We start from the raw sequence: 25,550 nt of genomic DNA, 5'->3' as shown, positions 1-25,550 counted from the left end.
ATCTCACTCGCATGAAGTACTGTACCATGTCATTAGTCGATTGGATAAACCCGAAGGAGCTTAGCTAGAGGACTTTTGCCGGACTTTGGGGCCAAGAAGGTATTGAAATTAAAGTATGCAGCTGGTAGAAAGTCTCTGTTGTAAATTAGTCATCGGGTCCGCTATATCGTACGAATTGATTCATTACAGAGCGTAAAGCTTATGGCGGATCAGACCAATCCTTTCCCTTCCTGTAGCAATGCGATACCTTGCTCTTTTAATTTGAACTTTTGTATCTTTCCACTGGCGGTCTTGGGATAGTTGTCCACCCAGAATACATACTTCGGCACTGAATTCTGCAGTCAGCGTCGCTCTTACTCGGGTCCAGAGTCTAAGCTTCAGAAGCCTGGGCATACATCGACTTACCTAGGTGATGGCTCAACTTCTCCCGGACCCAACTTCTCACTTCATCTGCAGTCACGTTCCCTTCATCGCCCCCATGTCTGACTACAAACGCTGCAACGATCTCGCCATAACGTTCGTCCGGCAGGCCTACAACGCTAACCTCACTAATAGCGGGATGAGCAAAGAGACAATTCTCTACCTCCAGAGGATGAATGTTCTCGCCTCCTTTGATGATCAAGTCTTTTATCCTGCCAGTAATTTTGATATAGCCTTCTTCGTCCATGGATGCCTCGTCACCAGTGTGCATCCACAACCTGCCGTCTTCATCTGGCTGCAGAACTTCTTCTGTGCGTGCTGTGTCGCCCCAGTATCCTTTCATTACAAGGTAGCCTGATACGGCGAGTTCGCCGCGCTGACCTACGTTGAGGGTTTGCGACCAGTCTGACGGATTAACGACCTTGGCACGAACGTGCGGGAGGAGGCGACCAACACTATCAATACGCTTCTCGATAGGATCATCCGTGGTAGTCATAGCTGATACGGGAGAAGTCTCGGTCATGCCGTAACAAATTGTTAGCTCGGTCAAGTTCAGATTTTTGTGTAGCTTGCGCATGAGTTCGGAAGGAATCGCAGAGCCAGCTGCGATGCCGGTCCTGAGATACTGGAAGCCATCTTTAGGCACGGCACCGTGAGCCAGCAGCTCAAGCTCGGCTACAAACATGGTGGGTACCCCGTAAAGGGCTGTGCATTTGTATTCGCGAACGGCTTCGAGTGTGGCGAGGGCGTTGAAGGCTTCGGTTGGAAATACGATAGCGCTGCCGTGCGTAGCTGTAGCCATGTACCCGAGAATGCATCCAAAGCAACTACGGAGGGTCAGATAATGTTGATGCTTGGACCCACGAGAACTTACTGGAATAATGGAGGCGGACAGCACACGACGTCGTCTGGTGTCAGCAGCATCCTGTCACCGATGTTATTGCCATTGTTCAAGATACTCTTGTGACTCAAACACGCAGCTTTTGGCATGCTCGTCGTCCCAGACGTAAACTGAATGTTTACAATGTCGTCTGGATGTAACCCTTGGTCTTCAAACGCGTTGTCCTGGCCACCATCTTCGATGACGTGCTCGTACCTCTTTAAACTCCTGTACTCGTTCAGATCCACTCTCCCTTGCGCGTTGTTTACTAGCACGACATTCTTAAGCGACGGAACAAGTTCGGATTCGAGGCTCGAGCCGGCCAGGTTGGGGATCAAGTGCGTGAGGAGTGAGATGTTGGATCGTGGTTCTTTGCGAGGGAGGTTCGTTTCGGCTCCGATGATGAGATGTGCGGCGTCGAGATGGTTGATAGCGTTAAGGACTTGGGGCGCGTTGAACGAGGGATTCAGTGGTACCTATGTACGTGTTAGCTGCCACCAACTTTCCGTCTAATTTAACTCCACATGCCAGTATCGCGCCGAGCTTGAATAGTGCATATGTGAGAGTAGCGAATTCAGCATTGTTCCCCAAGCTAACAGCAACTCGGTCTCCCCTCTTCACACCAAGCTTCTGCAGTCCTCTTGCAAGCTTGTTCGAGTCGCGATCAAGCGCGTCGTAGGTCAAGCGTATGCGCTGGTGATGTGATATTACTCTACTTAAACGTTAGCCAGCTCGTCCTTGGAGCTTCGTTGGGAGGGACATGTACGCGTCACGGTCGCCATGTTGTCTCACAACCCCCGCAAAGTGCTGCGGCACAGTCTTCCCCAGCAATGGCGGCTATTACAATGTCAGTCTCTACAATCACATCATCGGAAAGCTCGAAAGATACCTCAGTAGGTCCAACACTGTATGCCTGTGTAAGGAGACCTCGTCGCGCGCAATGGGTAGATTTAGGGGACCTTGCAGCACGAGCAAAGAGCGACCGGATCATCTTCACACGGAGAATTCATCGGATGTAAGGAGAGATTTGTGTGCATCGTGAGATCGATTTCGGTGTGGAGAAAGCTGGTTAGTGAGCTTCATTCGGAACTGAGCCGCGGGCCAGTACATGATTCTGCGGGGTAGCTGTAGGGAGCTAAAGACACGCGGTTTACGTCGGATAGCTAGCCGTCAAGGGTGGGGCTTCCCCCCATGGAGACATCAGACATGGTCGTTAAGAGACAGCAAACAGCAAATAGCTTCAAACGGTTTCATACACGAGTCTAGTGATGAGAAAGACCAGAAGTAAGGTCTTGAGATGATTCCTGACTCCAAGAAGACCACTCATACCGTATCCCAATGCTACCTCTCAAACTCAAGTACCCGTCTACTCGCATCACTAGCCGACCGGTTTCTGGCCGTCTTAATCTCCTCCCCAGTACTTGTAGGTGACAAGAGTTCTTGTGGTGCTTCTCCTTTTGACGCACCCACATCTGCCGTCTCTGCACCTTCTAACAGATCTAAATCTTTCGCATCAACCTCCTCTTCGTCTTCTTCATCCTCGCGTCCATGCCGTGCCTCCTTGTCCAGCTCCTTCTGTGCTTCATCGTATCTTCTTCTGACCTCAGTCGCGACACGCATGCCGTCGTTGACGATGTTGTCGAGCATGCCTCGCAGGCCCTTTCCGGGTGGCACAACGCCAGCCCCGGCGCCGCCAACAACGCCACCCAATCCGCCACCACCACCGCCCTGTTTTCCAGCATTCGCAAAAGTGGTGAGGTTATGGAAACTGGAACCTGACGAGAGTGTTTCGTCGGCCAGGCGGAAAGATGATGAAAACCCTACTTCGAAGAAGTTCAGTAAGGCGTCGTCTGCAAGGATGACCATGCGGAAAGTAGGCAAGGTTATATGTAGAGGCTTGTTCGGATCCAATGCAAGGTTTGCCGACTTGGCCTTGTCATTGCGCTCTGCAACGTCTGACTCGGTAGTGTGATTCGATGGTGTTGGTGAGAGTGGGTTTTGTTCTGACTTCTCGAACGTCGTCGCCTTGGCTTTTGGTGTTGCTGGCTCAGAGCCGAAATCGATCAAGTCATCCTCTTCGTCATCATCGCCAATTGCAAAGTTATCGACCTCTTCTTGAACCTGTTCGACGGCTTTATTCGTCTGGTTCGATGGATGATCAGGATCGGCATATTCGAAGCAATGCCGAATGAAGGCGGAGACGCTACTCAAGAACTGTTCGTCTCGACCGACACGTTCCGATCCTGCCGTAGAACTTATGTCCAATGAAGACGCGTTTGGAGTCGGGTCGTGGACGCCTCGCCTTGACAAAAACAGCAAGGCTTCTGAGATTCTCAAGATGCCCTCCCGATCTACCCTGCCGTCGCCATCGTCATCGTAGAGTTCGAAGAAATAGCTGATGTTGGACATGATGTCTTTGGTACCCTTGACATGCGCAAACCCAGTGACAACGTTCTGCAGCGATAACGAGTCGGTCATGTCTACATCCCAGCGTCGAAACAAGCGTCGCATAAACTCATGATCTGCTGGCTCTGGTCCTGATCCCCATGGGGACATTGGTGGTCGTTTCCTCAAGCTGTTTCCAAAGTACGAGTGAGGAGACTGGGTACCACTACTTTCCGGTGGAGAGCTTGGCGAATCAGTAATTGCCCACTTCGCGATACCTGAGTCACGGTCAGTAAACACGCATGTTGATGATGTTTCAAACTTACCAGCGAGGAACTCCCTAAAGGCATCGTAATCCATTTGTGTAGGGCTAGGACCGAGTGCCACACGGCCCTTCTCCGCGCTTCCAGATATACCAGTCACAACCTCTGTCGCCTTCATCCTACTCGCCTTTGCCTTGCGATCGGCCTCTTGTTGCATGATCTCTGCTCTTTGTTGTCGTTCGTACAGCACGGCATAGAACTTGTCGTACAAGAACCCGAGGTCATTCACACTCAGCTTCTTGCTATCGGGACCGAGATTACGGATCGACGTGCGCTTAGCAAAACTTTCGATGTTCTCAAGCACGGCATCCTTGTGCTTTGCTCGCTGTTCAGAGATGGTGTTCTGGGTAATGCCAGCAAACTCCTTGAACGCTACTACCATGAGCTCTTGGAAGCGAGTCACAGCTCGCAGTTTAGGGTTCTCTGACTTGGGGTGGGCGGACTCATCGAGTCTTGAGAAGTACGACTTCAAGACTGAGATGAAGGAGCCATCGTCTGCAGCATCGAGCAGCTCCTCGCCATTGATGCGCAGGATGGCCAGGCCGATTTGGAAGAGAACTTTTGGACCTTCGAGGAAGAAAACATCAAGAACGCGGAAAGCAAAGATTAGAGGCATAGAGTTGATATAGAGCGAAAGAAACCAGGGTAATGAGACAACGGACAGCTGTACGTCTGATTTAACCAGATGGTCCCATAGTATAGGCATAGTCTTCTCAACCAGTGATTCGAAGACCTTCTGGTCCAGCAAGGTGCCGTACATGGTTTGCGAATAGTAGCCGGGCAGGAGACGGTCACACAGCACGGAAAGGAGGAAAAAGGCCTGCGATTCGGACATGTAACTTGGTCTGTTAGGTGGGAGAAGCTGCGCATCAAGGGGCACACATACATGAGCAATGCTGCGACCACGATATTCATCGCCTGGCAATAACCAACCTCCTCATTTGTCCAGCTGTATGCCGTCAACACTCGTCGGAGCCGACCAATACCCTCTTCGCTCTGGAAGCCCGGGTATTCTGGCAGACTTCTGTTGAGATCCTTTTCAATCTCGTCGATGGCTAACGACTCCCGCCCGGAGAACTTTTGTAGCGTCTCGGTATAGAGATTTGGGTTCTGTAGGCGCAAGAAGAAGGCACCGGATGTGAGCTCCCACATCTCGCCTCGCAATCGATTCGGCAGACCGACACGGATGAGCTTGTGGAAAGTGGGTTGTCGGATGAGGGTCGCGCTTCGGCCGTTGTCTACTGTATGTCAGCGATGCCACTGCGCGGGCTGAGCGGGTATACCTCTGAGATATTCGCGCCACAACCGTATCTTTGTCGCGTCCCTGAGTTTTCGCGCGTTGCCTGGGTACTTGAAGATCATGCCTAGGCCGGTATCTGGATGCTCTCGCGCTTGCTTGCCATCCTCTCCGGCCTTCTTCTCCTCGGCGTCGGTGAGAAGGTACTCGGAGTAGCATTGCCCCACAACCTTGCGCAGGTTATCCACCTCCTTGACTCCCTCCCGCAGCCCCTTCTTCAAAGCATCGCAGAAGCGCTCGCATGCCTGTCGCGACCCCGCGAGTTGAATCGTAAGCTTCTGGCCAGCAGGCGCCTGCGACTTTGAGTCTGGTATGCCGTTCCACGTCGTGATGGCGAGTGCGAACATGTAGCTCTGGCTATGCAGTCTTTCTACCCGTCGTATGCCGCATAGTGGTAATGTGAAACCGTTGCCCGCAGGTCCCGCCCCATGAGTCTGCCCCGTGAAGCTGCTGGAAGAGCTCAGGCTCGCGGTATTGGCAAAGCTCGAGCCCTGTGTAGAGAAGCAGAGATACTGCTCGCTAAGGTGCAGCTTGCCCACATAGTGGTTTCCCTGGCTGCGCTCCTTCTCAGATGTGACGTCGCCGGGGCCCCTCGTGGAATGGTGGGGTTGGAGCGTGAGCTCAGCGGTGATCTCCTGGAGGGGATTCTGAGAGTCGGGGAGTCGGAACTGGTAGCGGAAGAGAGTGGCTTTTGAGGGTCGGCGGTCTGTCGATGCGGGAGCGGCTATGGTATTGAGCGTGGGTTCGATGTACTGCTGGGCCTTCTGCACCAAGTTCGAGATGTTGAACATGGCTTCGGGCCGGCCAAGGAGACAAAGCGATCGTCAATTATACTGTAGTGTGTCACTATTCATGCCACATGGCGCGACAAATAGAGCCCTTGGGAAGCGGCTTGAGAGACTGGAGCTTTATGCAGGGCCGTCGTTGGCGGAGTTGTCGCACATGCGCCACAGCGCACGGCCACAAGAGCTGAAATGTGGACATGACTAAGACGCGATGCACCAAGTCTGTCTGAGACCATGCCGCTTGCCAATCCTGCTTCCTGACCAAGACATGCAAGTTCACCTAGGCACGCGCGGGCATAGAGCGCATCATATCAATAGTTGGTTAATTGAAGATGATGTAGATAACTATTAGAGCTAGCATATCGCCTTGAGCCGCCAGACCGACCACAAATTATTACCCCAGATAGAGAACATATCTATTACACGACTATCCTACATCTATTCAACCTCACACCCCTCTTCACTCCTCACCAAGTACATCAGCCTCTGGCTTATGTGCATGTGTAAGCTCCGTCGACCCGGAGATCGGCACCCTGTGTCTGGTCAGCTTTAGCTCATCAGCCTATCTGGAGATCACTTACAGTGACGTAGGAACTCGCGTCACTAGACAAGAAAGTGACAGCTCCCATCAGATCCTCGGGACGTCCCATCTTACCAACGGGGATCAGAGAAGTCCACTGCTTCTGGAGATCCGGGTTGTCGTCGAGAATCTTCTTGGTCCTACATGGTAATCAGCGACCGCACATTCATCGCCTATTGATTTACTTACAGCGCAGTGAGCATGTATCCAGGCGAGATGCAGTTGACGCGAATGCCAGCACCAGCCCATTCAACCGCCAGACTGGATGCTAGATGTCGGACAGCTGCTTTGGCGGCGTTGTATGGAGCCTGTGGTTGCGGAACGTTGACTATGGCTCCCGACATGCTGCCGATCATGACAATGCTTCCTGGTGCCTTCCTCTCCATGAGATGCTTCGCGACAGCGACAGAGTACAGGTAGGTACCGTCGACATTGACTCCCCAAAGCTTCTGTATGCGGTCATGAGGGTAAGAGATGGCGTCGTAGTTCTCGGTGAAGCCAGCCGATGTAACAAGGTTATCAACCTTGCCGTGCTTCTTCAGAATCTCAGCAAAGGATTGGTTGACAGACGTAGGACTTGAGACATCGCAGAAATGTGCTGTAACCTTGGGGATTCTGTATCTTGGGTCAGTCCAAGCCGAGTAATTGCACACAATGCTCTCACCTCCTGGAACCGGGATTTTCCTTCTTGAAGACATCGAGAAGACCCTTTGCTGACCGCTCACCCTCTTCCTTGTTCATGTCGACAATGGCTACATCGGCTCCGGAGGTCACCAACGCCTGCGCCATGACCAAACCGAGACCTCGAGCTCCGCCGGTGACGACGGCTACCTTGCCTTCCATGGAGAAGGAAGCCAGGGTGCGCTTGAAGTGCTCTCCTCCTCGGCCCACAACGGGATTTGAAGGTGGCAGGTCCTTTTCTTCTGGGTATTCCACGACAATGTCGTCTCGGGTTCGAGCATACTGACCCTCATGGTCTCCACTCTCACCAGGCTCACCCGATGTTGTTGCCGCATCGACCTCATCATTGTTGGGGTCTTTGTCGAAGCGGCTAGGCGATGAAGTGAAGTGTCGCAGCGAGGAAATAGCTGGCTGTGTTGGTCGGAACGCTGAACGGGGAGCTTGGGCTCGGGCCGCGCGAGCGACTTGACGGAAAACTTGAGACCTGAACATGGCTGTAGTAGAGTGCTCAAATCAATTGAGTGCAGCAAGGGCTGTAGGAAGGCGCTGAATTAAGAGGGTGACTGTAAACGTCGAGTGGGGATGAATATCTATGGTGATTCTAGAAGGCTCTCGGGTCAATGTGAGGGGAGCTTGAATCTCAAGGCACCGTGAGGACGTAAGAAGTGCGAAGTGGGCAAGAGAAAAGGCGGATCAAATGCAGACGTCAGAAGAAAAGCTCACGATGCCCAAGCAGCTCCCGATTATCTCGGTCCTTCCAAGAGCTCGAGCTGTCCCCCACCGCGTTTTGTTGACTGACGAAACGCCTCTGACGACAGCTGTATGCAGGGTAAGGGTTTGGCGAGCTCATCCCGCATGCACTCCCACCTCCGCACACTGCATCCTGGGCTTCTGGCCTGTCCTCTACCAGCGTCTCCATATAAATCATACACCGTCGCTGTTGGCACTCCACCTCCAGAGCTACAGTGGAGCCGCCCTAGCCGTTTCTCCTCTCCGCACTACACATGGCTGGGGGAAGCTCCAGCAAATCCTGACCGCCTGCTGCCCCACGCTGCAGCCATTCCACTCACCTGGCACAGGACGCGCCTACTCCACGACGCGCAACATTTAGATATTATCAATATCATCGCTCGCCCTGTTGGTACCTTCCAAGATCTCGTCTAAACTCTGCATGGTGATCGCCCTCAACAAGCCGTAATTGTGCTGACCGACACGCATCCAGCAACGCGGCACCATCGTGACCCGTCATGTTCGAGCTGTACCTCCTCACCTTCAATGCTGCCCGGAACCTGGTCGACCCGCAGTCTCTCGCGCCTTCCTTGTTCGACGCCCTTCCCAAAGACACGCCTCTGCCTGACATCGTCGCCATCTCACTGCAGGAAATCGCACCCATCGCCTACTCGTTCCTCGGAGCATCTTATCTGAAGCCCTACTTTGACCGCGTGACGACCACTGTTCAGCTTGCCGCAGACCTCCGCAGCAATGGCAGCGAACCGTTCCAACATATTGCGACGCGCAGCCTGGGCATGACCGCCCTGATGCTCTTCGCGAAACCCCACGTCACACAGAGGATACAATGGATACAATCGGCAGGCGCCGGTGTCGGCTTCTCCAACATGGGAAACAAGGGCGCTGTAGCCATGCGCGTTGGCCTGGCCTGCCCAGGCTCCGATGACACACTGGATCTGACTTTCGCCGCTGCTCATCTCGCGCCCATGGAGAGCAACGTGGATGCAAGGAACAAAGACTGGGAAAATCTCGTCCGGAACTTGGTCTTTGTCAACAGCGACGACTCCCCATACAGTCATAGTGAAGAGAGGCCGCTGCTTGGCTCCTCATCCGAGACCCCAGCCGACCACAATGGCCTCTTTACACCTGGCAACCACGTCTTCTTCTACGGAGATCTCAACTACCGCACGCACGATACCCCGCCAGATGAAGGAGCGCATGAGTCCTATCCCCAGCCCACCGCGTCCGAGTCTTCGCCACAGCATTACTCGCAATTGCTGAAGAAAGACCAGCTGATGAGAGAGAAGGACGCCAAACGCACGCTACATGGTTTCCAGGAACTGCCTATCAATTTCCCACCTACATACAAGTACGCCACCCCACACGGCAAGAATACAGGAGACAATGATTCGTGGGAATGGTCCAAGCACCGATATCCCTCGTGGTGTGATCGTATTCTCTATCTTCCGTCTGGATCTGCATCAGACCTAGAACCCCAGATTTACACTGCTTTACCGGTACAGCCGACATCGGATCATCGACCGGTAGCTCTTTCGGTTCGCGTTGACGAGAAGCCTATCAAGCTGGACGTGAATGATGTTCTGTCCCGGCCACCCTTCGAGATCAACCCACAGTGGAAAGCCAGAAGGGACGCCGCTCGACGATGGGAGCTTATTGTAGGCGTCATGTCCTATCTCGCCCTGACTGGGAAGGGCCGAATCATTCTCATCACTTTCGTGGGTGTGGCTATGGGCAGTTTGTTCCTAGCTGGGTCACTAACCAGGTGATCTTGGCAACAGCCCAAGTCACATAGCTCCTGCTACAATCGATTCGTTCCTATCCCGTAGTGGTTCCAGCTCCAATTCCACTGCTCTTTGAGATGGTTAATCGACGCTCCCGCCGGCATGCCTGTGGCTTGCACCTCTTCTAGAAATTCGATCATCTCGCATCGGACTTGCTCATCCTGCAGTACGGTGCCAAACTTGTGTATTGTATAAGCGGCTTTCCATTGTGCAGAAATACAGTGCGTATTGCACCGAGCAATAGCTATCATTTCTCTCAACCTTCTCAGCACTTCATCGTGTGCAGAATCTGCGATGATTATCCCACGTGCGTCTTGCGTGTTTATCCTAGGGTTATTGACTGCAAGTGCGATGCGGCATATCCGCAGGTGTTGGTTCGCATCCGCTGTAGGCAAGTCAGCAAGCAATTCGCAGGCTAGCGATTACTTTGACTCACCGTGACAAGCACTCGAGAACCACAGTTGCGGAGGGGTTCCCGCGGCGTGCAAGTTTTCTTCTTGGTAGAAGAAGGCATCAAAACTGGCGGGACGTCTCCGTTCCCACTCGTCAACCAGACTGTGAAGATAAAGCCAATTGTCCATTGTGCGCATGCCTTTCTGCGCCCACTGCAGGATGCGCGCACTCAGCCATAATATACGGTTGCTCCATGAGGCTTCATCAACCGGTGAGGCCAGCGCTGGTAGAATGAACGACTCATAGTCGATACGCAGACTTGGTTGATTGAGTAACGCTTGGCTAACCTCAGCATGCACATGTAGTACTAGAGCAGCCTGTACCACAGGACTAGCCATGTCGAAAACCCAGCCTTCAGGGCCATAGAAGAGCTCAAATGTGGAGAGATGTGTCTGCCCCTGTGTACCGGCTAGCTGACTGTCAGCAGAACAACACATATCCTGGCTCATGTTGACATACAGTGAAAATCTTCAAAATTCCGCAATAGCATCGCAGCTACCAAAGTCGCTTCGTCTTCTATTCTTCCCTTTTCTGCGAGATGCGGTATGAGACTCTGCAGTATTCTTTCGTGGTACTCATACGGTCTAGTAGGAAAATACGGATCGAAGCGCAGAATACACTGTCCGGATATCATGAAGATGGCGTTCATGAGCATCGGACTTGCCAGTGCGAGTTTCGGGACAACTTTCTTAAAGATGCTGGTAGAACTAGTTATGTCTAGCGATTCCGCTGCTTTATCAACCCAGTATCGGAACAGATACGCTTCAGTGGGGTCAGTTATCGGCCATGCTACCAGTGAACTTTGGCTTGCGGCAATATTCGGATTTGGCGACGGGAGATCAGAGTGCCAAGTTTCTAGTTGGGACTCGTCCAGGCTAGAGAGACTTGATACTGAGCCAGGTGCTGGGCTTGTATGTCGCCAGACATGCGATGGAAGCTGCCATGAGCTGTGTATGCTTTGCGATGCTGCAGATACGAGCGATCGACCAGACCAGGCTCCACTCGTCGGACGCGCGCGTTGGTCTCTTGCCCTCGAGGCTTTTCTTGTTTCCGACTGTGGAATCTTCTTAGCAGACCTCGAGCGAGCCATATGTTTCGGTGCCTTCCTCCTATCGGCGCTTCCAGGGTTCTCAAACTCTTCAGCAACAAGTGATGATTCGTCCACGAAATCATCTGCAGAAAATTCGTTAACATGGTCCACTCGATATCACTTTTCCGTGTACGTACAATTTGCCGGCGTACCAACCCACTTCTGCCCTGCACCGAAGAAGTAGTCGTACTTCTTGATGTCTGCTCTAGTAGCTTGACTTTCCAGATCAGGAAACACACCATGTCGAAAGCGTACTTTGTAGTTGGGTCTCCTTGGTGGGGCGGGATCTGACCAAGACGACGACATGCTTTAGAAGAAAGAGCTTATACACAACAAATCGAAGCCTGTATGTCTTGGCACCAACGACGGCAAGTGGGTATTATGCAATCGTGCTCAGAAGAACAAGTCGACCTATCTCGGCAAGTTCCTCCAAGTTTGATGTGGAAAGAAGAAAACAAGTAGGAAGAAAGCCGACGCTGTTTCGTATCAACAAACAGGAAAGTCCACCGCTTCAAATGGGGATATGTACTCCATGTCACAGCACTATGATGCGGGGTGTGGGAGACACACATGCACGTCGTCTGCTTTGATGACCGTTTCGCTACATCCGGTTCATCGGCGCTATTTGCTCTTCTCATCGTTCTTCCCGAGATTATTCAGCGCAATAGCGGTATGATGGGCGTGGGTGACAGCGAGACTTGTAGGTGCTTGTGCTACAGCCTGTCTATGTTCGAGGCATTTGGTAAGCGGGATTTATTTACGTACGCTATTCGTAGTGAAATTTGAGATGCGCATAGGAACATGTGGTTATGCTAACGCAGGGTTGTATACGAGGTGGCTGAACCGTGGGTTAGTGGAAAGCACGAAATGTATGCCCGTTCGAGGTAGGTGAGGCAGCAGATAGGATGAAATGGCTATGGAAAGATATTGTGGCTGGCTGGTAGACCGGCTCAGCCTTGGCTAGCCACTGTGTTGATTGGACATGGTACTAGGATCGTGGGTAAAGACATGCATTATCCTCTCATCCCATCTTCCTCAACAACAACACACACACCATTGCACTGCTATTCGCTCTACCACCACCATCCACTACCGCTGATTTGCTCAACTAACCAAGCTTTTCTCACACGGGTAGGGCTGCATGCACCTCGAGCCTCCTCCTTCTAGAAACAATCATCCACGCACCACAAGACAGTGTCGAGTAAGCAACGTCGCTATCCAGCTATTGGTTTGTCGGACCGTGTGACTGCATATCCTGTTCATCAGCCCGTCATGTATACCCTTTTCAGCTCGACTACGCTACTGTCGCGCTGCCACGTGACGTCGTCTCTTGCACGGATAACGATCTCGGTAGTTTTCGACGGCCATTCTGCTTTTGTCAGCATATATTATTTTGGGGAGTCACAAGTCAGAAATAGATGGGTATTTGTAGGCGTGCGGAGGTGTGACTAAGGTAGTTTGTACTACGTTGCGCTCTCCTTCTATAGGTGACATTGGGCGTGTTAGAGTTGATTACGCAGCAGTCTTCACCGAGAGTCAGCCGGGTTTGTTGCGCGTAAAAAAGGAGGGTGGAATGTATAGCGATCAGTCATATCGTACTGCCAGTCATGCGCCTGTTGGTATGCAGCATACTGCGTCTATACAGTAGCATCTTCTCTTACTTCCAGACAAAAGAACGCCTACAGGATGATACTCACCGCACGTGACTGGACTGAGCAGAATCTTGGAAGGAGCCTCGACAAGATCCAGGCTGCATATCGACTCGCTGTTCCAGACTGTTCACGATGGTGGAGACCTGGAGAGCTTTTCCGATGGAATGACGTAGGTAAATAAGCGTCTTCCGTTCCCGCAAAGCCACGTCTCGCCCTTTTTCTCGCTAGCAACTCACCGTTTTTTATGGACCCTCTCGTCGATGACACTAACTAAGGGTGCTCGCTAGTCATTATGACTGCCGGTAGTGCAAGTCCGAATGGCTGGTCATCGACTCGATAGGCTTTTCTTAGCGAGAGCAAAAGAAAGTACAGGCAGAAGTGGTGGAGTTGTTGTACTCGCGGTGCTAAATTCGGCGCAAAGGATTCGCTGATCGACATGATAGTCTTGACAACAATAACACAGCTTTGACATGGGCGTCAGGTTTGGCGAGCAGTCAATGTTAGGGCTCGGCTGCGTTGCAGTGAAGTTGCATGTTGGGTTTCAAGAGCCGTCATTGACTCCATGCAACACTATTGAGGGTGGTGTAACCGCAGCAACGTGCATGCATCTATCGGCGCAGCTGCAACACCTCAGGTGCTGTGGTGCGCAGTATTCGGGGAAACAATGGGCACAAGTGCATGGACCACAGGCATGGGAATGCAAGAATGCCATTCAACAGCAAGGCCCGTAAGGCTCTATTGGCCTCGGCACTGCTTTCCCGTCACCTGATAATACTCATCCGCTGTGTGAGGTTGGCCTCCGCGGCACTATGTCGGATCATCAAAGTTTAATCGAGCAAAAAACATCATAACACCGAAAGAAAAAAGAGCTACAACCTCGTCCCGCTATCGCGGCCACAAAGGGAGTGCCCACTTCATTCGGAGTTGAAACGCAACGCCTGCCACACGTCTGCCAACCGCAAGTAAGGAGGACATGTGAAATGCACCACTGACGTCACAGTGCAGCGGTCGCCAACGTCGCGCTGCACCAGATGCCTCGAACCCCAATTCGCCCGCTCACCCCAGGCAGCCGATCCCCAGCACAACGCTCGATCGATACCGACTTTGAGGCCCTAACCGTGCGCTTGGGGTCTGGACTCCTCGGAAGGTGGGTTTTTATCCTGCGCTCTTAGCCACGGAACATCACGGACGTTTTTGTTATAGAGGCTATTGGGAATAAGGAAATAGATGTGCGTTTGGTACGGTAATATGGATCCGTGATTGCCGTGAAAGGAGGCAGTAGCCGCTTTGAAAGCTTGACCATGTGGTTAGGGATTCAGAGTGATCATGAGCACTGGGCGGGTGGATGAGGGGAGTTCTAGACAATATTGTGGGGCTGGGAAGAGTCTTGTCTTACGTATCGCTGCATTCGTGATGTGTGCCGTGAAAGGTGTTTGCGCATCAGAGGAAACACCGAAGTAGTCGCGAGATGATGCAAAGTGAAATGCAAGTGAGGTAATATGTGTTTATTTGTTGTGGTGGTTGGAGTTGGTCAAGTCCTCCGAGGGAAACTATGCCTAGCGTCATGCGTCGTAGGTGCATCCCCCTGTCTACTGCCCTGTCAAACGCCTGCAGTGGTCCTTGGTAGAATAAAGAAATGAAAGAAGAGAAAAAACTGGTATATCATACAACAGAAAAGAAAGATAACGCTCCATGTAAATGCTTAACCCATGTGCTCCAATACTATCCCTAATCGCAAAGCCGAAGTCGAAGAGTGTTTCCGGCACACTGTGTCGCTAAGTCGCTGATGCGGGAATGATTTCGTTGAATGTCATGATGGTGTGCGTTCAGACGATGAACGCCAAGTACTCATCGGCTATTGCGCTCTTTGCGATGACGAGGATGAGTTGAGCTGAGAGAGCGATGCGAAGGAGTTGGTCATTGCCGAGTAGGCAGCCGATGGCAGGCCGTTGGTTGATGATGTGGATGAAGCGCTGTTGCTGCGGACTTGTAGGTTGAGTGTGTGGCAGCTATCACATCGTCCGTTCATAGCGTTGCAGCGGCCCCTGCATCCTCGCTCGTAGTTGGCGCAAGAGAACATTGTGGCTTTGAATGTCGGAGATGTGCCGAGTGTTTGTGGTGATCTTGTTGAGTAGTGTGTGGTGATGTCTTTGAGTAGTGTGTAGTGGTGTGCGAGTGACTTTGTAGCGTGCTGGACTTAGGCAAGTCTTGAAGCCGCGGGTGAACTTCGTAATATATGCGCCGAAGGGTGATGAATGCCCGATGATGTAGCCAGCAAATTCAAGATATGCAGGGCAATAATTGCGTATTTGGGCGTTAGAGTAGCCGTAATCGATGGTGTCCGTTGGCGTGTCTTGGTAGCGTGCGGATGGGTCCAATAATAGTGTGGAGTGCCAAATGGAGTTAATGTGAAGATGCCCAAGTTCTGCAGTTGCACGATGGGTGGCTTGCTTATAGCTGTGAAGCGCAGATTAAGAATTGCGGGTGCGTTTCATAAACTTGGAAGAGATAGGTGGAAGATCAGGTGTGACGATGGCAGCCGCAACTCTTATGACAGTTGACGCGTCCAGAAGATGTGTGTGTCATGGCAGATTATACAGTGGAGAGACCCGAGGCCAGAATGTCCGTGGCCAGTGCGTTCTTACTCAATGTCAAGGGTCTCCTCTTACGCATGCTCGAGACCCTTTCCTGGTTGTTCATCACGCCGGCCTAGCGTCCAAACCTTGTTTTTGGCTTCCCGTCAATTCCGGCATTTGGCTGTAGCCTGCATACCTCCTCCTACGCACTCTGTGACGCTCAGCCGCCACGCCTACTATTCCCAGCGACCGCCAGCACGTTGGTTGCATCACGCAGACTACGTACGAGCGTGCGACTCAGCACTCAAACGGCCATGTTGTCTTTACAAGGACAGGGACGGCAAACCTCGTTTCAAACAAATTCTGGAAGGCGGCTTAAAGTGGGCGGCATCTCGGACATCAGGCGAAGAATTGCACGGCCACTTCATCCGTGCACTCGTCAGCACCCAAGAAGGCCACTCGCGAAAGCCCACACATGTCGTTAGCTTGACACAATTCAGCCCTCTACGATTACGTGGTGCTGCAGTTGTACCCTACGTGAGGCAGTAATCATGGCGCATGTGTGCCATGTGGTCCCTTCGCTGCTGCCTCAGAACATGATAAGCCGGTCAGTCAGACACGGCTCCGGAAACATGTACGTGCGGTGCGGGTTTACGGGCTTAAGCTTGCGACACCGATAAGATAGCGTACCTGGTATCAGAAGACGGCCGGAGTGGAGTACGGAGTCCGCGTTCGAGACTTTTTGCTTTTATGATGATCTGCGCCCAAACGCATGCAAGTCAAAATCGCCTCACGGTCAAAGATTTCTCCATCACGACATCTGGCCTGATTGTGGAGGATGCAAATTGCTGTAATCGCGAAATCGGTGGAAGCTTCGACTCTAAACGAGAATGCGAGTGGTTCGCAGTAGCTCGTCCGAAACGCCTGATCTGCAACGGTTTATTAAAGCGTCCGGTCCATCCGCACCCACCAAGCGTAGTCGGGACTCAACAACTTTGCCTACGGATTAACTCTGTACCCCGAATTACGCCCTTTCAGCCTTGTGGAGGCCAGTGGGCTGGATGATCATCTTGCAGATCCATCGCTTATCGTATTGAAGAGCCCAGAAGCCGACTGTGCTCAACGACATTATGAAACATGTGGATAGTGTGGGTGACTCACAGCACCTGTGCTGGTGCATTGCTGCACGCAGAGCCACGTACTTTGTTCACCGGAAAATACCTAAAGGTGCTGCAATGCCATGGTCCAGGGTTACATCTTATCACGTTCTTGTCCCATAAATCTACGTTACAACCGTGTCGTCAGCTAGTTACGCTTTCAGAAGTACTTGCTTCGCTGTAACGAAAACTTGATCTGCAAGTAGCGCGCAATTACATGGTAAGTACGTGGAAACGAAAGGGTTACTAAATCCACTTGCGTGTCGATAGCTGGTACTTCTGATGGAAACTAACAATTTCCCACGTGGCGTTCTTGATTGGAGTACCTGTGGCTAAAGAACAGTCTCGTTGTTTCAAGCGAGACTGTCGTACCTTGCTTTTCGCAAACCGACACCTTTAAAGGCAGAACGGGTTCCAGGAAACAAACGACTCCATTTGTGTTCTCCACTACCAGCTACGATCTAGGTATCGAACGAGATGACCACACCTAATCCCACAGCCCCTGCCCCTTACTCCTTTCTGAAGTTACTTCTGAAGCTACCATGGGAGCTCAGAAAGAACATCTATTATCGGGCGATGCGTCCAGAAGACCTCATTTCCCAGTGTCGGCCTCTAAACCTTAGCGTAGCGGATTTTCGACATAGTGGCAACCCATTCTGCTTGGAGTGGCTCGAAGACTTCTGTCGCACAGATGAAGCCACCCGTATCGACGTTTCCTCTATTCTGCTACAAACAACCAGGCTGTGTCTTTCCAGCCCTGTTGAAGTGGAGCCGTTCAGCTTGTTTCTTGAAAGCTTTCCTGAAGCCGACAACCAAGGCTTTGCTGCAGTTCGTGATCTCAATTTCCAGCTCTTCGGTTGTCACCGACCCAGTGCTGGGAACGATAACGCATACATTAAATTGATGAAGCGATGTACAGAACTAAGACAAGTCCAGCTGAAGTTCGAAGTTGAATATATGACCATAGACTCGTGTACATGGGCCGAAAACCTGAAACAACCGCCAACAACACTATGGTCTTTTGATCAGACGCGCATCAGGAGACTGGAGGATATTATTTCGATGTATCGGTTGACAGAAATTCTGAAGCTAAAGAACTTGAACAGACTAACAGTTGAAGCCTGGCCTCGGATTAGAGTGAGTGATCGACAGGCTATGCAGGACGTTCTGGTCGATTGCACACCGTTGATCGAGAGTTTGGTGCAGTGGCTTGAAAGGGGCTTCGCGGCCCAGGACAGAGACGTTACCGTTAGTTACGTGGAAGCGAGCAATCCAGGTTTAAGATGGAGTAGGCGCATGTGAAGAATGTAGCTATTGAAGCTCTTGACCCAAGTTTGACAGGCCAAATTAAAACATGCCATCGATGGGCACGCCGCGGTTCAATACATGCCGTATACAGTCTCTCGAATGTTCTGAAAGCTAATTCCGCTATTCTTGCTCTTTCTGGGTGTCGTTGCATATCAGATGTGTCGCAGAGTGAAAGCGTAGTATGACGTGGAAGATGAAGATGGCTGGTCTCCAGACTAGTTGACACGACCAATGACTAAGCGGCGCCGCTGGCTCGTTCGCCGTCTAATCCCAGCCAGCCCTTACCAGCCTCATTTATCCTACCACGACCGAGCGCATTCGCAACACCATCGTCGCTCAACCATTTTTGACCATTGTCGCCATTGCTGCATCCGCGCGCATTCTGGGGACCCACTTTTGACATTGCCGGCGCGCGTTCCCCGCCACGCGCATCGACTTGTTCGCGACGCGTCGACGTAAACAACATCGCGACTCCTCCATCACCCCACCCACCAACCGATCGACTCAACCACGACCATGTTTCTTCCAGAGGATCTCCTCTTCAAGCAGGGTGCCCTTGCGCACGTCTGGCTTGCCTCGAACCAGCAGAAGAAGCTTACCAAGGCCCAAGTGCTGCAGCACAAGATCCCAGAGAGTTGCGAGGTCATCATCCGGCCAGAGGTGGCTGCTGGCGGTCCACTTGCGTTGCGGTTGAACGCGCAGCTGCTTCTTGGTGAAGTGCGCATCTACAGCAAGAAGGCAACCTACCTCCAGGATGACTGTCAGGAAGCCTTGTGGAAGATCAAGATGGTAAGTTCAAGCTTTGCTTGCGCGGCATGAACACTTCTGACTTGTATACAGGCCTTCCGTCCCGGAAACATCGACATGCCCTCTCAGACTCATGTTGCCAACCCCACCAACCTGATACTGCCAGACCAAATTACCGATCTTGATTTGTTGGCTCCCATGCCTGACCCTTCATTCCTTCTATCGCAGCCGCTTGGCGGCAACCTCGATCTTGGCAACACCACAGTCCCCGATTGGGACAACAGCCAGTTCCTGTCCGGCAGCATTGAACAGGCGCGCATGGAGCCAATGGAGCTCCCGGACGATGATCTGAACCTGGACATTGGGGAGGACGATGGCTTGGAGCCAACAGTAGCCTACGATGAGGGCACCAGCATTGAAGTCGGCCGTAACGCACCTTTGGAACGACGCCGCTCTGAGGAGTTTACCGGGCTGGGCAAGGATCTGATTGTGGACGATGATGATCTTGGTATAGATATTGGCGAAGACCCTCCAACTGAACTCGCGCGCCGCCCGGAATTCAATCTGGACGACGACCTGGACATCACTATGGGTGGCATGGATACAGAACTCCCAGCAGGCACCTCCATTGCCGGCGACTTCCCTGTGCGACAGCGCGACGAATCGCCCCTATCCGAATTGGGAGAAGAGGAGGCTACACGCCTTGAGCAAGAGGTCGCTGAGCAGAATACTACCATATTCGAGCCCGAGCCCGAGCAAGAAGAAGAAGAGTCTATCCATCAAGCCCGTGCCAAGCGCAGGAGAGTGATTGGAGCCGATGCTGAAACCATGATCTCAAGTCATCAGCTGAGGGAGCAGCAGAACAACCGCGAGAAGATTCTCAAGCCTGCTTCGTTCCTGCCTCGCGACCCTCTTCTGATGGCCTTGCTTAACATGCAGAAGTCTGGAGGGTTTGTCTCAAGCATTCTGGGTGATGGCCGAAGTCAAGGCTGGGCTCCAGAGCTTCGAGGCATTCTCTCTCTGGAAGTCATTTCACGTCCAGCTCAGAAGCGCAAGCGTGACGGTGCGAACATCGAGAGTAGTGCCACGGAATATGAGGCAGCAGCCGAAGGAGAGAAGACCCCTCAACTCCAGCTAGAGTTTGAGCAAGATGAGCCAACTTTGGGCGGCGGGGACATTGGCATCGGCGGGGACAACGACCCCACACTTGGAGGATCCGACGACATTGTTCAACTCCCTGATGACCCTGGCTTCCAGCAGATTGGTGATGAGGAGGACATCTTCTCGCCTGTTCCAGACAACTTTGACGACACAACCGCGCCGCTAGTCCACCCCGATGAAGCCGGACCCGTATCATTAGGCACCAAACACGCCGTCCATTTCTTGAGGGAACAGTTTGGACCGGAAGCTGAAGAGAGTGAGTCGGAACGACAGAAGAACAGCATCGTTTTCCAGGACGTCTTCCCAGAGGCTCGCACATCACGAACAGACGCGACCAAGATGTTCTTTGAGATGTTAGTACTGGCAACCAAGGACGCCATCAAGGTTGAGCAGCCAGCCAACGAGCTTGGTGGCCCTCTACGTATTCGCGCCAAGCGTGGTCTCTGGGGACAGTGGGCAGAGACCGGTGCCAGTGGAGAGTTGGCATCCCAGGCTCAAGCTGCGCCTACAGGGGATCCCGATGCGCCTGCTGAGGCCATCTTCCAAGGACCACCTGAGGTTTCCGTGTCCGCGTAAAAGTTCAACAATCTGTTCGCTTGACAGAATTTCTTTGGGACTAGGTACTGTCTGGCGGTGTTGGCTGGATACCCATCTTTTGGCATGACTTGGATTGTAGGCGGCTGCTTTGGACGGTGTTTGGCGTTGGTATGAGAAATGGTGTTTTTGGGAAGTTGATCCCTTGTATCATGGTATCAGGATAGTCACATTAGCTTTGGAAGATGGAATGCAATCAATATTATCATCACAGATTCTGAAATCTTGCTTGGCCACGGCCGTTACAAGTAGAGCCTAATATTGACACAGCATGTACTTTGTAATGATGCATCGATCCAATAAGGCTCTCGCCCCACGGAGGGTGCCGGTCCGCGGGATCTCGGCAACTGCGCGGCTTCGCGGACTTGATTTTGCACGCCCGTCAAAATACCCGTCAACATCCACATCGTGCTGGCCGTTATGAGTGCGGACGAAACAAACGGACACGTGACGGCGACGGGTCGTAGACGCAGAAGAGCTGCTGAGGCATGCACCTTTTGCCGTCGGAGGAAGGTTTGTTGGTGCCTGGGTATGATTAGGAGCTGAATACTGATACTAGCAGATCAAATGTAGTGCTGAGAAACCAACATGCGCAAGCTGTAAAACTCATGGGACAATATGTCAGTATGAACCTGCAAGTATAGATGCCGTCCAGCATGCCGCTAGTCGTCCACGCAAGACACCTCGAACAGAGAGAGCACCAGAGCCAGCCCAAGAAACTGCACCTAGAGATGTGTCGCGCATTGTCGTCGCTTCTAATGGCTCTTCAAGTTATCACGGGCGCACCAGCACTTTGTTCGACGAAGCCTCGCATGACCGTGTTGCTACTGAAGCACGTCCGCACATGCCAGATGAATGGATTGAGAGAGGTCTTGTGGCTGAAGCCGCACGTCAGAGACAATTAGAGACTGTCAATTTCCGACATGGAAAGCTCGAGTTCGATGGTGTCGAACCTGAGCTTGGCATGCATTTGCTTTCATTACACTGGAACCGACAACATCACTCATTTCTCACAACGTATCGTCCTGCCTTCATGCGTGACATGGCTTGCGGTGGCCCATACTTCTCGAAGCTGCTTCTCAACGCCATCTACTTCGGCGCCTCCAAGTTCAGTCCACGCCGCGAAGTTCGCCGCGTGGCTGATGATGTCCGCACTGCCGGTTGGCAATTTCGTCAGAGAGTACGAGAGCTTCTAGGAGGTGCTTTGGACAAGAGTGAGATTACTACTATTCAAGCTTTACTCGTCATGACCAATTCTCTCTTCGCCCTCGGCGACGAACGCAGTGCTGCCTGGCTCTATGCTGGGTTAGCATTCCGCATGATCGTCGACCTCGGTATTCACGTTGACACACCTGCCTTTGCAGGTTCTCGTAGACTGTCTGATGAGGATCGCGAAATTAGGCGTCGTGTCTTTTGGGCTGCATTTGGTGAGTCCAATTTTCCAACAGTATTCAAATCCGCTAACAAAATTACCTTCAGTCGTCGACAAAATCCAAAGCTTGTACCAAGGTAATAACTCCTATGCATGAACTGCGCGTGAAGCAAACATTGATTTTATGCACCAAAACCTTAGGTCGCCCAGTCAGCATGAAGGAGTCAGACACACTGGTACCCATGAAATTCCAAGATACATATGAGGAACTTGAACACTGGACTCCTTTTTCATACTCTACGCAAGCAGATTCTGCCTATCTAGGCTCTCCTGCATACAGTATCTCAACATTTCGACAGCTCTGTCAGCTCTCGGTGATCCTCAGCGACATACTTAGCACTGTATACACCGAAAGAAGCTTCGAAGTAGGCTCCACTGAGCTATCCTCCAAACTGGAAGTTATCCAACAAAAGTTGGTAACGTGGCGAAGGCTTCTGCCTGAGCATCTCGTCGTGGATGTAGAAGACGTTGCGCTAACGCCTCCCCCACATGTTCTAAGCTTGCAGTAAGTTCTGAAATCATCAAAGGTATCATGGAAATACTGAAAGCATGCTAGTGCCCTTTACGGTGTACTTACAATCCTTCTACATCGGCCTTTTGTCGCTGACGGCCATCTCTATAATACTTCACGCGCCATTGCCGTCAACTCGTTCATGGCGTGTGCCACCGCTGCGGATGACATTGTACAACTTCTCCGAGCGTATGACAAAGCTTTTGGCGTGCAAAGAGCTCCGTACTTGATCTCGTATGCGACGTACGTGGCTGCGACCATACATGCCCGTATCGCGGCGAGGCGTGGTCCAGGCTCTCAAGCTCACAGCAGCCTCGAGACCTGCTTAGCTGTCTTCCGCAAGAACCAAGAGACGAACTGGGCTGTGCGACGCGCCAGCGCCATTATACAGAACTTGATGACAAGGTTGGGAGTTTCCACGCCTGACCAGGAGGATGCAGGCATTGGTAGGGATATTAATGGCGACAACCATAGAAGCAGTGTGACGGATGCAGCGTCGAGCAGGCCTATGGACCGTGAGCGGAGTCTGCAGAGTATGGAAATTGATGGTATCATCCAGAGTTTTGTTCGGGAGCGAGAGCAGGAGACATCGCATGTGGCGCGAACAGAACCAACAGGCCTTGCTAATCCTTCATGCGCACCCGTACCTGGGCAGTCGCATTCGGCCTATTCAACTATTGAGACGTCAGATAGGCTTCACGAGAATCCCGGGACCTGGATGTATCAAGACCAACAACAACTCTTTAACGAGCGACCGGTGACTGTAGATGACCTCCTCTTTGGTTTCAATGGATCAGACCTCGATAACTTCCCGCTCTTAGACTGGGAGTAGAGAACGGGCAGGCTAGCCGTGCGGGAACGATTCGGCCGACCGTACAGCACCCGCGAGCCGCGGCTGATCTTCGGCGACTTACTCCCGCGGAATCTAACGCGATCTACCCGTATCTTGAATCCACTATCCGAATGCTCTTGGATCTGAAGACATATATAGAGAGCTGTACCGCCGAATGCTATGGCACATTTTTCTTCTAGCTAGAAACGAAGCAACGACTCCATCGCCTTCAATCACAGCACCAATTCTCTATAGATGCTTCGCGCACTTGTCAAACCATCCGCTTTCCAAAAGGCACATGCCTCAACTGTCTCACACATCTCACCGATCCGCATACCTGAATTCCCAATGGCATACGAAAGCGCCCCAAAGAAGGTATGTAACATCTCTGTACAAACTGCATGTGTGACAGATACTAATTCGTACACCAATCTTTAGGTCCGACACAGCCTACCAGCCGTGTTGATGCGTGCTGGTACTTCGAAAGGTCTCTTCATCCATCGTCACGACTTGCCAGCTTCTCAATCAGAATGGGTACGACCATTGCTTGCGGCCATGGGCTCGCAAGGCTCAGATGCTCGACAGATTGACGGTGTTGGAGGAGCGACTTCGACAACTTCCAAGGTTGCCGTGGTGTCGCCATCGGCACGAATGGGCGTCGATGTTGATTATACTTTTGTGCAAGTAGCAGTGGGACAAGAGACGGTCGATTTCAGTGGAAACTGTGGAAATATGTGCGCTGGTGTTGGACCGTTTGCACTTCAGGAAGGATTAGTGCGTGCAAGACCTGGGGAGAAGACCGTAAGTTGACACATTCTGATCGAGTTTGAAGTTTGTAAGGTGCTGACTCTTTGTCTAGCTGGATGTCCGGATATTCAACACGAACACGTCGCGGCTCATCGTCGATACTGTCCAAGTAGATGAGGACGGCTCGTTTAGTGAAGACGGAGACTACGCAATATCGGGTGTCAAGGGGACCGGAAGCGAAATAAAAGTTGCTTTTGTCGACCCTGCTGGGAGCATGGCGGGGGCCCTCTTTCCTACTAGGAGACGGCGCGATACTATTCATGTAAAGGAGCAAGACGGCAATCGCTTCTCAGTCAAGGCCACCTTGATAGACGCGGCGAATCCTTTTGTCCTTGTCGACGAAAGGACGTTACCACCATACCTAAAGACAGCCAGGAAAGATACTGCTGGCTACCTCAGGCACATGGAGTCGATAAGATGTGCCGGCGCCGTCATGATGGGTCTCGCTCCTGACATAGACGCCGCCGCAAAGGTCCGCGGAACACCGAAGCTCGCTATCGTGTCTTCTCCTCGGTCAGATCATTACTCAAGGAGACATGGGCCAGATATCCACGTGCAAGCTTTCAGTATGGGCAAACCTCATCCAAGCTTGCAACTCACAGGCGCGGCGTGCTTAGCGTCGGCAGTATGCATCGAGGGCACTGTCGCACATGGTGTTGCAGCCGAGGGCAAGGGACAGTCGTCGTGGCGAAGACATTCGCCTGAACGGGCAGCGAGTCCCTGTTCAGACTCTGATGAAAGCTCTCCAGGTTTACTACCGAGCCCGAGGACAGTGTGGCTCTCGCATTCTAGCGGGTCGATTGCGGTTGATGTTCTGGCTACGAGCTCGGAATCATCCGCTTTCGTTGATCGATGTATTGTTTCACGGACTGCTCGGCGGCTGTTTGAGGGCAAAGTGTATTATTACTCTAGTGCGTAAGAGAGATGTAGTAGCTGTACGATACAAGAAGAGAATGAAGAAGTGCTACTTCAGGCACATGAGATGTGAGGGACGCTGAAGTATGACATCACATGCAGCGGACATGTACCTGCCAAGGCCGTAGTAATACGTGTGCTCGGATCGTAGAAGCGTGCAGCATGTTCGCGATGTAGCTCGGAAAGCAACGTGGGGGGCGGTAAGCAGACGTCTGGAGGCAGCGGAGAGTGTTTCAGCAATAAGAAAAACGTGTTCACAAGGTGTTTGCGTTGTGGTGTCAAACGTGACGAGACCCTGGATGGCTATGGCGGTGCTACGACACCCCTGCTCGCGAGTACCGCTGCTTTGGCGTTTTGGCCCATCATCGACATCCAGCAACTGCATGTCCAGAGACAGCACGTAACCGTCTCGCAACCCCCTTGGCCGTGCCCG

The 25,550-nt window shown here is 52.2% G+C and overlaps 7 protein-coding genes across 7 annotated transcripts; 4 read left to right on the top strand and 3 right to left on the bottom strand.

Annotated features, from left to right (window-relative positions):
- Positions 1-209: 209 nt before the first annotated feature.
- Positions 210-6,096, bottom strand: GT037_008479 (acetyl-synthetase-like protein; the record flags this gene model as incomplete). The annotated part of the gene is made up of 9 exons (XM_038933526.1): positions 210-328; positions 406-1,247; positions 1,295-1,776; positions 1,904-2,012; positions 2,067-2,137; positions 2,663-3,963; positions 4,012-4,847; positions 4,895-5,246; positions 5,292-6,096. 9 exons carry the CDS (start codon positions 6,094-6,096, stop codon positions 210-212), a joined length of 4,917 nt encoding a protein of 1,638 aa, XP_038783491.1.
- Positions 6,097-6,581: 485 nt separating this feature from the next.
- Positions 6,582-7,843, bottom strand: GT037_008478 (d-arabinitol 2-dehydrogenase; the record flags this gene model as incomplete). The annotated part of the gene is made up of 4 exons (XM_038933525.1): positions 6,582-6,623; positions 6,672-6,810; positions 6,860-7,285; positions 7,335-7,843. The coding sequence occupies 4 exons, from the start codon at positions 7,841-7,843 to the stop codon at positions 6,582-6,584; spliced, it is 1,116 nt and encodes a 371-aa protein (XP_038783490.1).
- A 755-nt stretch (positions 7,844-8,598) lies between these two features.
- On the top strand, positions 8,599-9,867 carry GT037_008477 (dnase i-like protein; the record flags this gene model as incomplete). The annotated part of the gene is made up of 1 exon (XM_038933524.1): positions 8,599-9,867. The coding sequence occupies one exon, from the start codon at positions 8,599-8,601 to the stop codon at positions 9,865-9,867; it is 1,269 nt and encodes a 422-aa protein (XP_038783489.1).
- Positions 9,868-9,899: 32 nt separating this feature from the next.
- On the bottom strand, positions 9,900-11,731 carry GT037_008476 (uncharacterized protein; the record flags this gene model as incomplete). The annotated part of the gene is made up of 4 exons (XM_038933523.1): positions 9,900-10,267; positions 10,319-10,744; positions 10,795-11,508; positions 11,563-11,731. The coding sequence occupies 4 exons, from the start codon at positions 11,729-11,731 to the stop codon at positions 9,900-9,902; spliced, it is 1,677 nt and encodes a 558-aa protein (XP_038783488.1).
- Positions 11,732-17,287: 5,556 nt separating this feature from the next.
- Positions 17,288-18,112, top strand: GT037_008475 (uncharacterized protein; the record flags this gene model as incomplete). Its single annotated transcript, XM_038933522.1, has 1 exon — positions 17,288-18,112. The coding sequence occupies one exon, from the start codon at positions 17,288-17,290 to the stop codon at positions 18,110-18,112; it is 825 nt and encodes a 274-aa protein (XP_038783487.1).
- A 522-nt stretch (positions 18,113-18,634) lies between these two features.
- Positions 18,635-20,602, top strand: GT037_008474 (uncharacterized protein; the record flags this gene model as incomplete). The annotated part of the gene is made up of 2 exons (XM_038933521.1): positions 18,635-18,907; positions 18,959-20,602. 2 exons carry the CDS (start codon positions 18,635-18,637, stop codon positions 20,600-20,602), a joined length of 1,917 nt encoding a protein of 638 aa, XP_038783486.1.
- Positions 20,603-21,040: 438 nt separating this feature from the next.
- GT037_008473 (c6 transcription factor) lies at positions 21,041-25,121 on the top strand (the record flags this gene model as incomplete). Its single annotated transcript, XM_038933520.1, has 8 exons — positions 21,041-21,133; positions 21,183-22,047; positions 22,100-22,129; positions 22,194-22,557; positions 22,609-23,320; positions 23,651-23,770; positions 23,834-24,196; positions 24,255-25,121. 8 exons carry the CDS (start codon positions 21,041-21,043, stop codon positions 25,119-25,121), a joined length of 3,414 nt encoding a protein of 1,137 aa, XP_038783485.1.
- Between the last annotated feature and the right edge of the window lie 429 nt (positions 25,122-25,550).

The sequence above is a fragment of the Alternaria burnsii genome (genome assembly GCF_013036055.1).
Source record: "Alternaria burnsii strain CBS107.38 chromosome Unknown 744, whole genome shotgun sequence".
NCBI lineage: Eukaryota > Fungi > Ascomycota > Dothideomycetes > Pleosporales > Pleosporaceae > Alternaria > Alternaria burnsii.
Note: the sequence above shows the minus strand (reverse complement) of the source record. Positions and strands in the feature narration are given on the sequence as shown.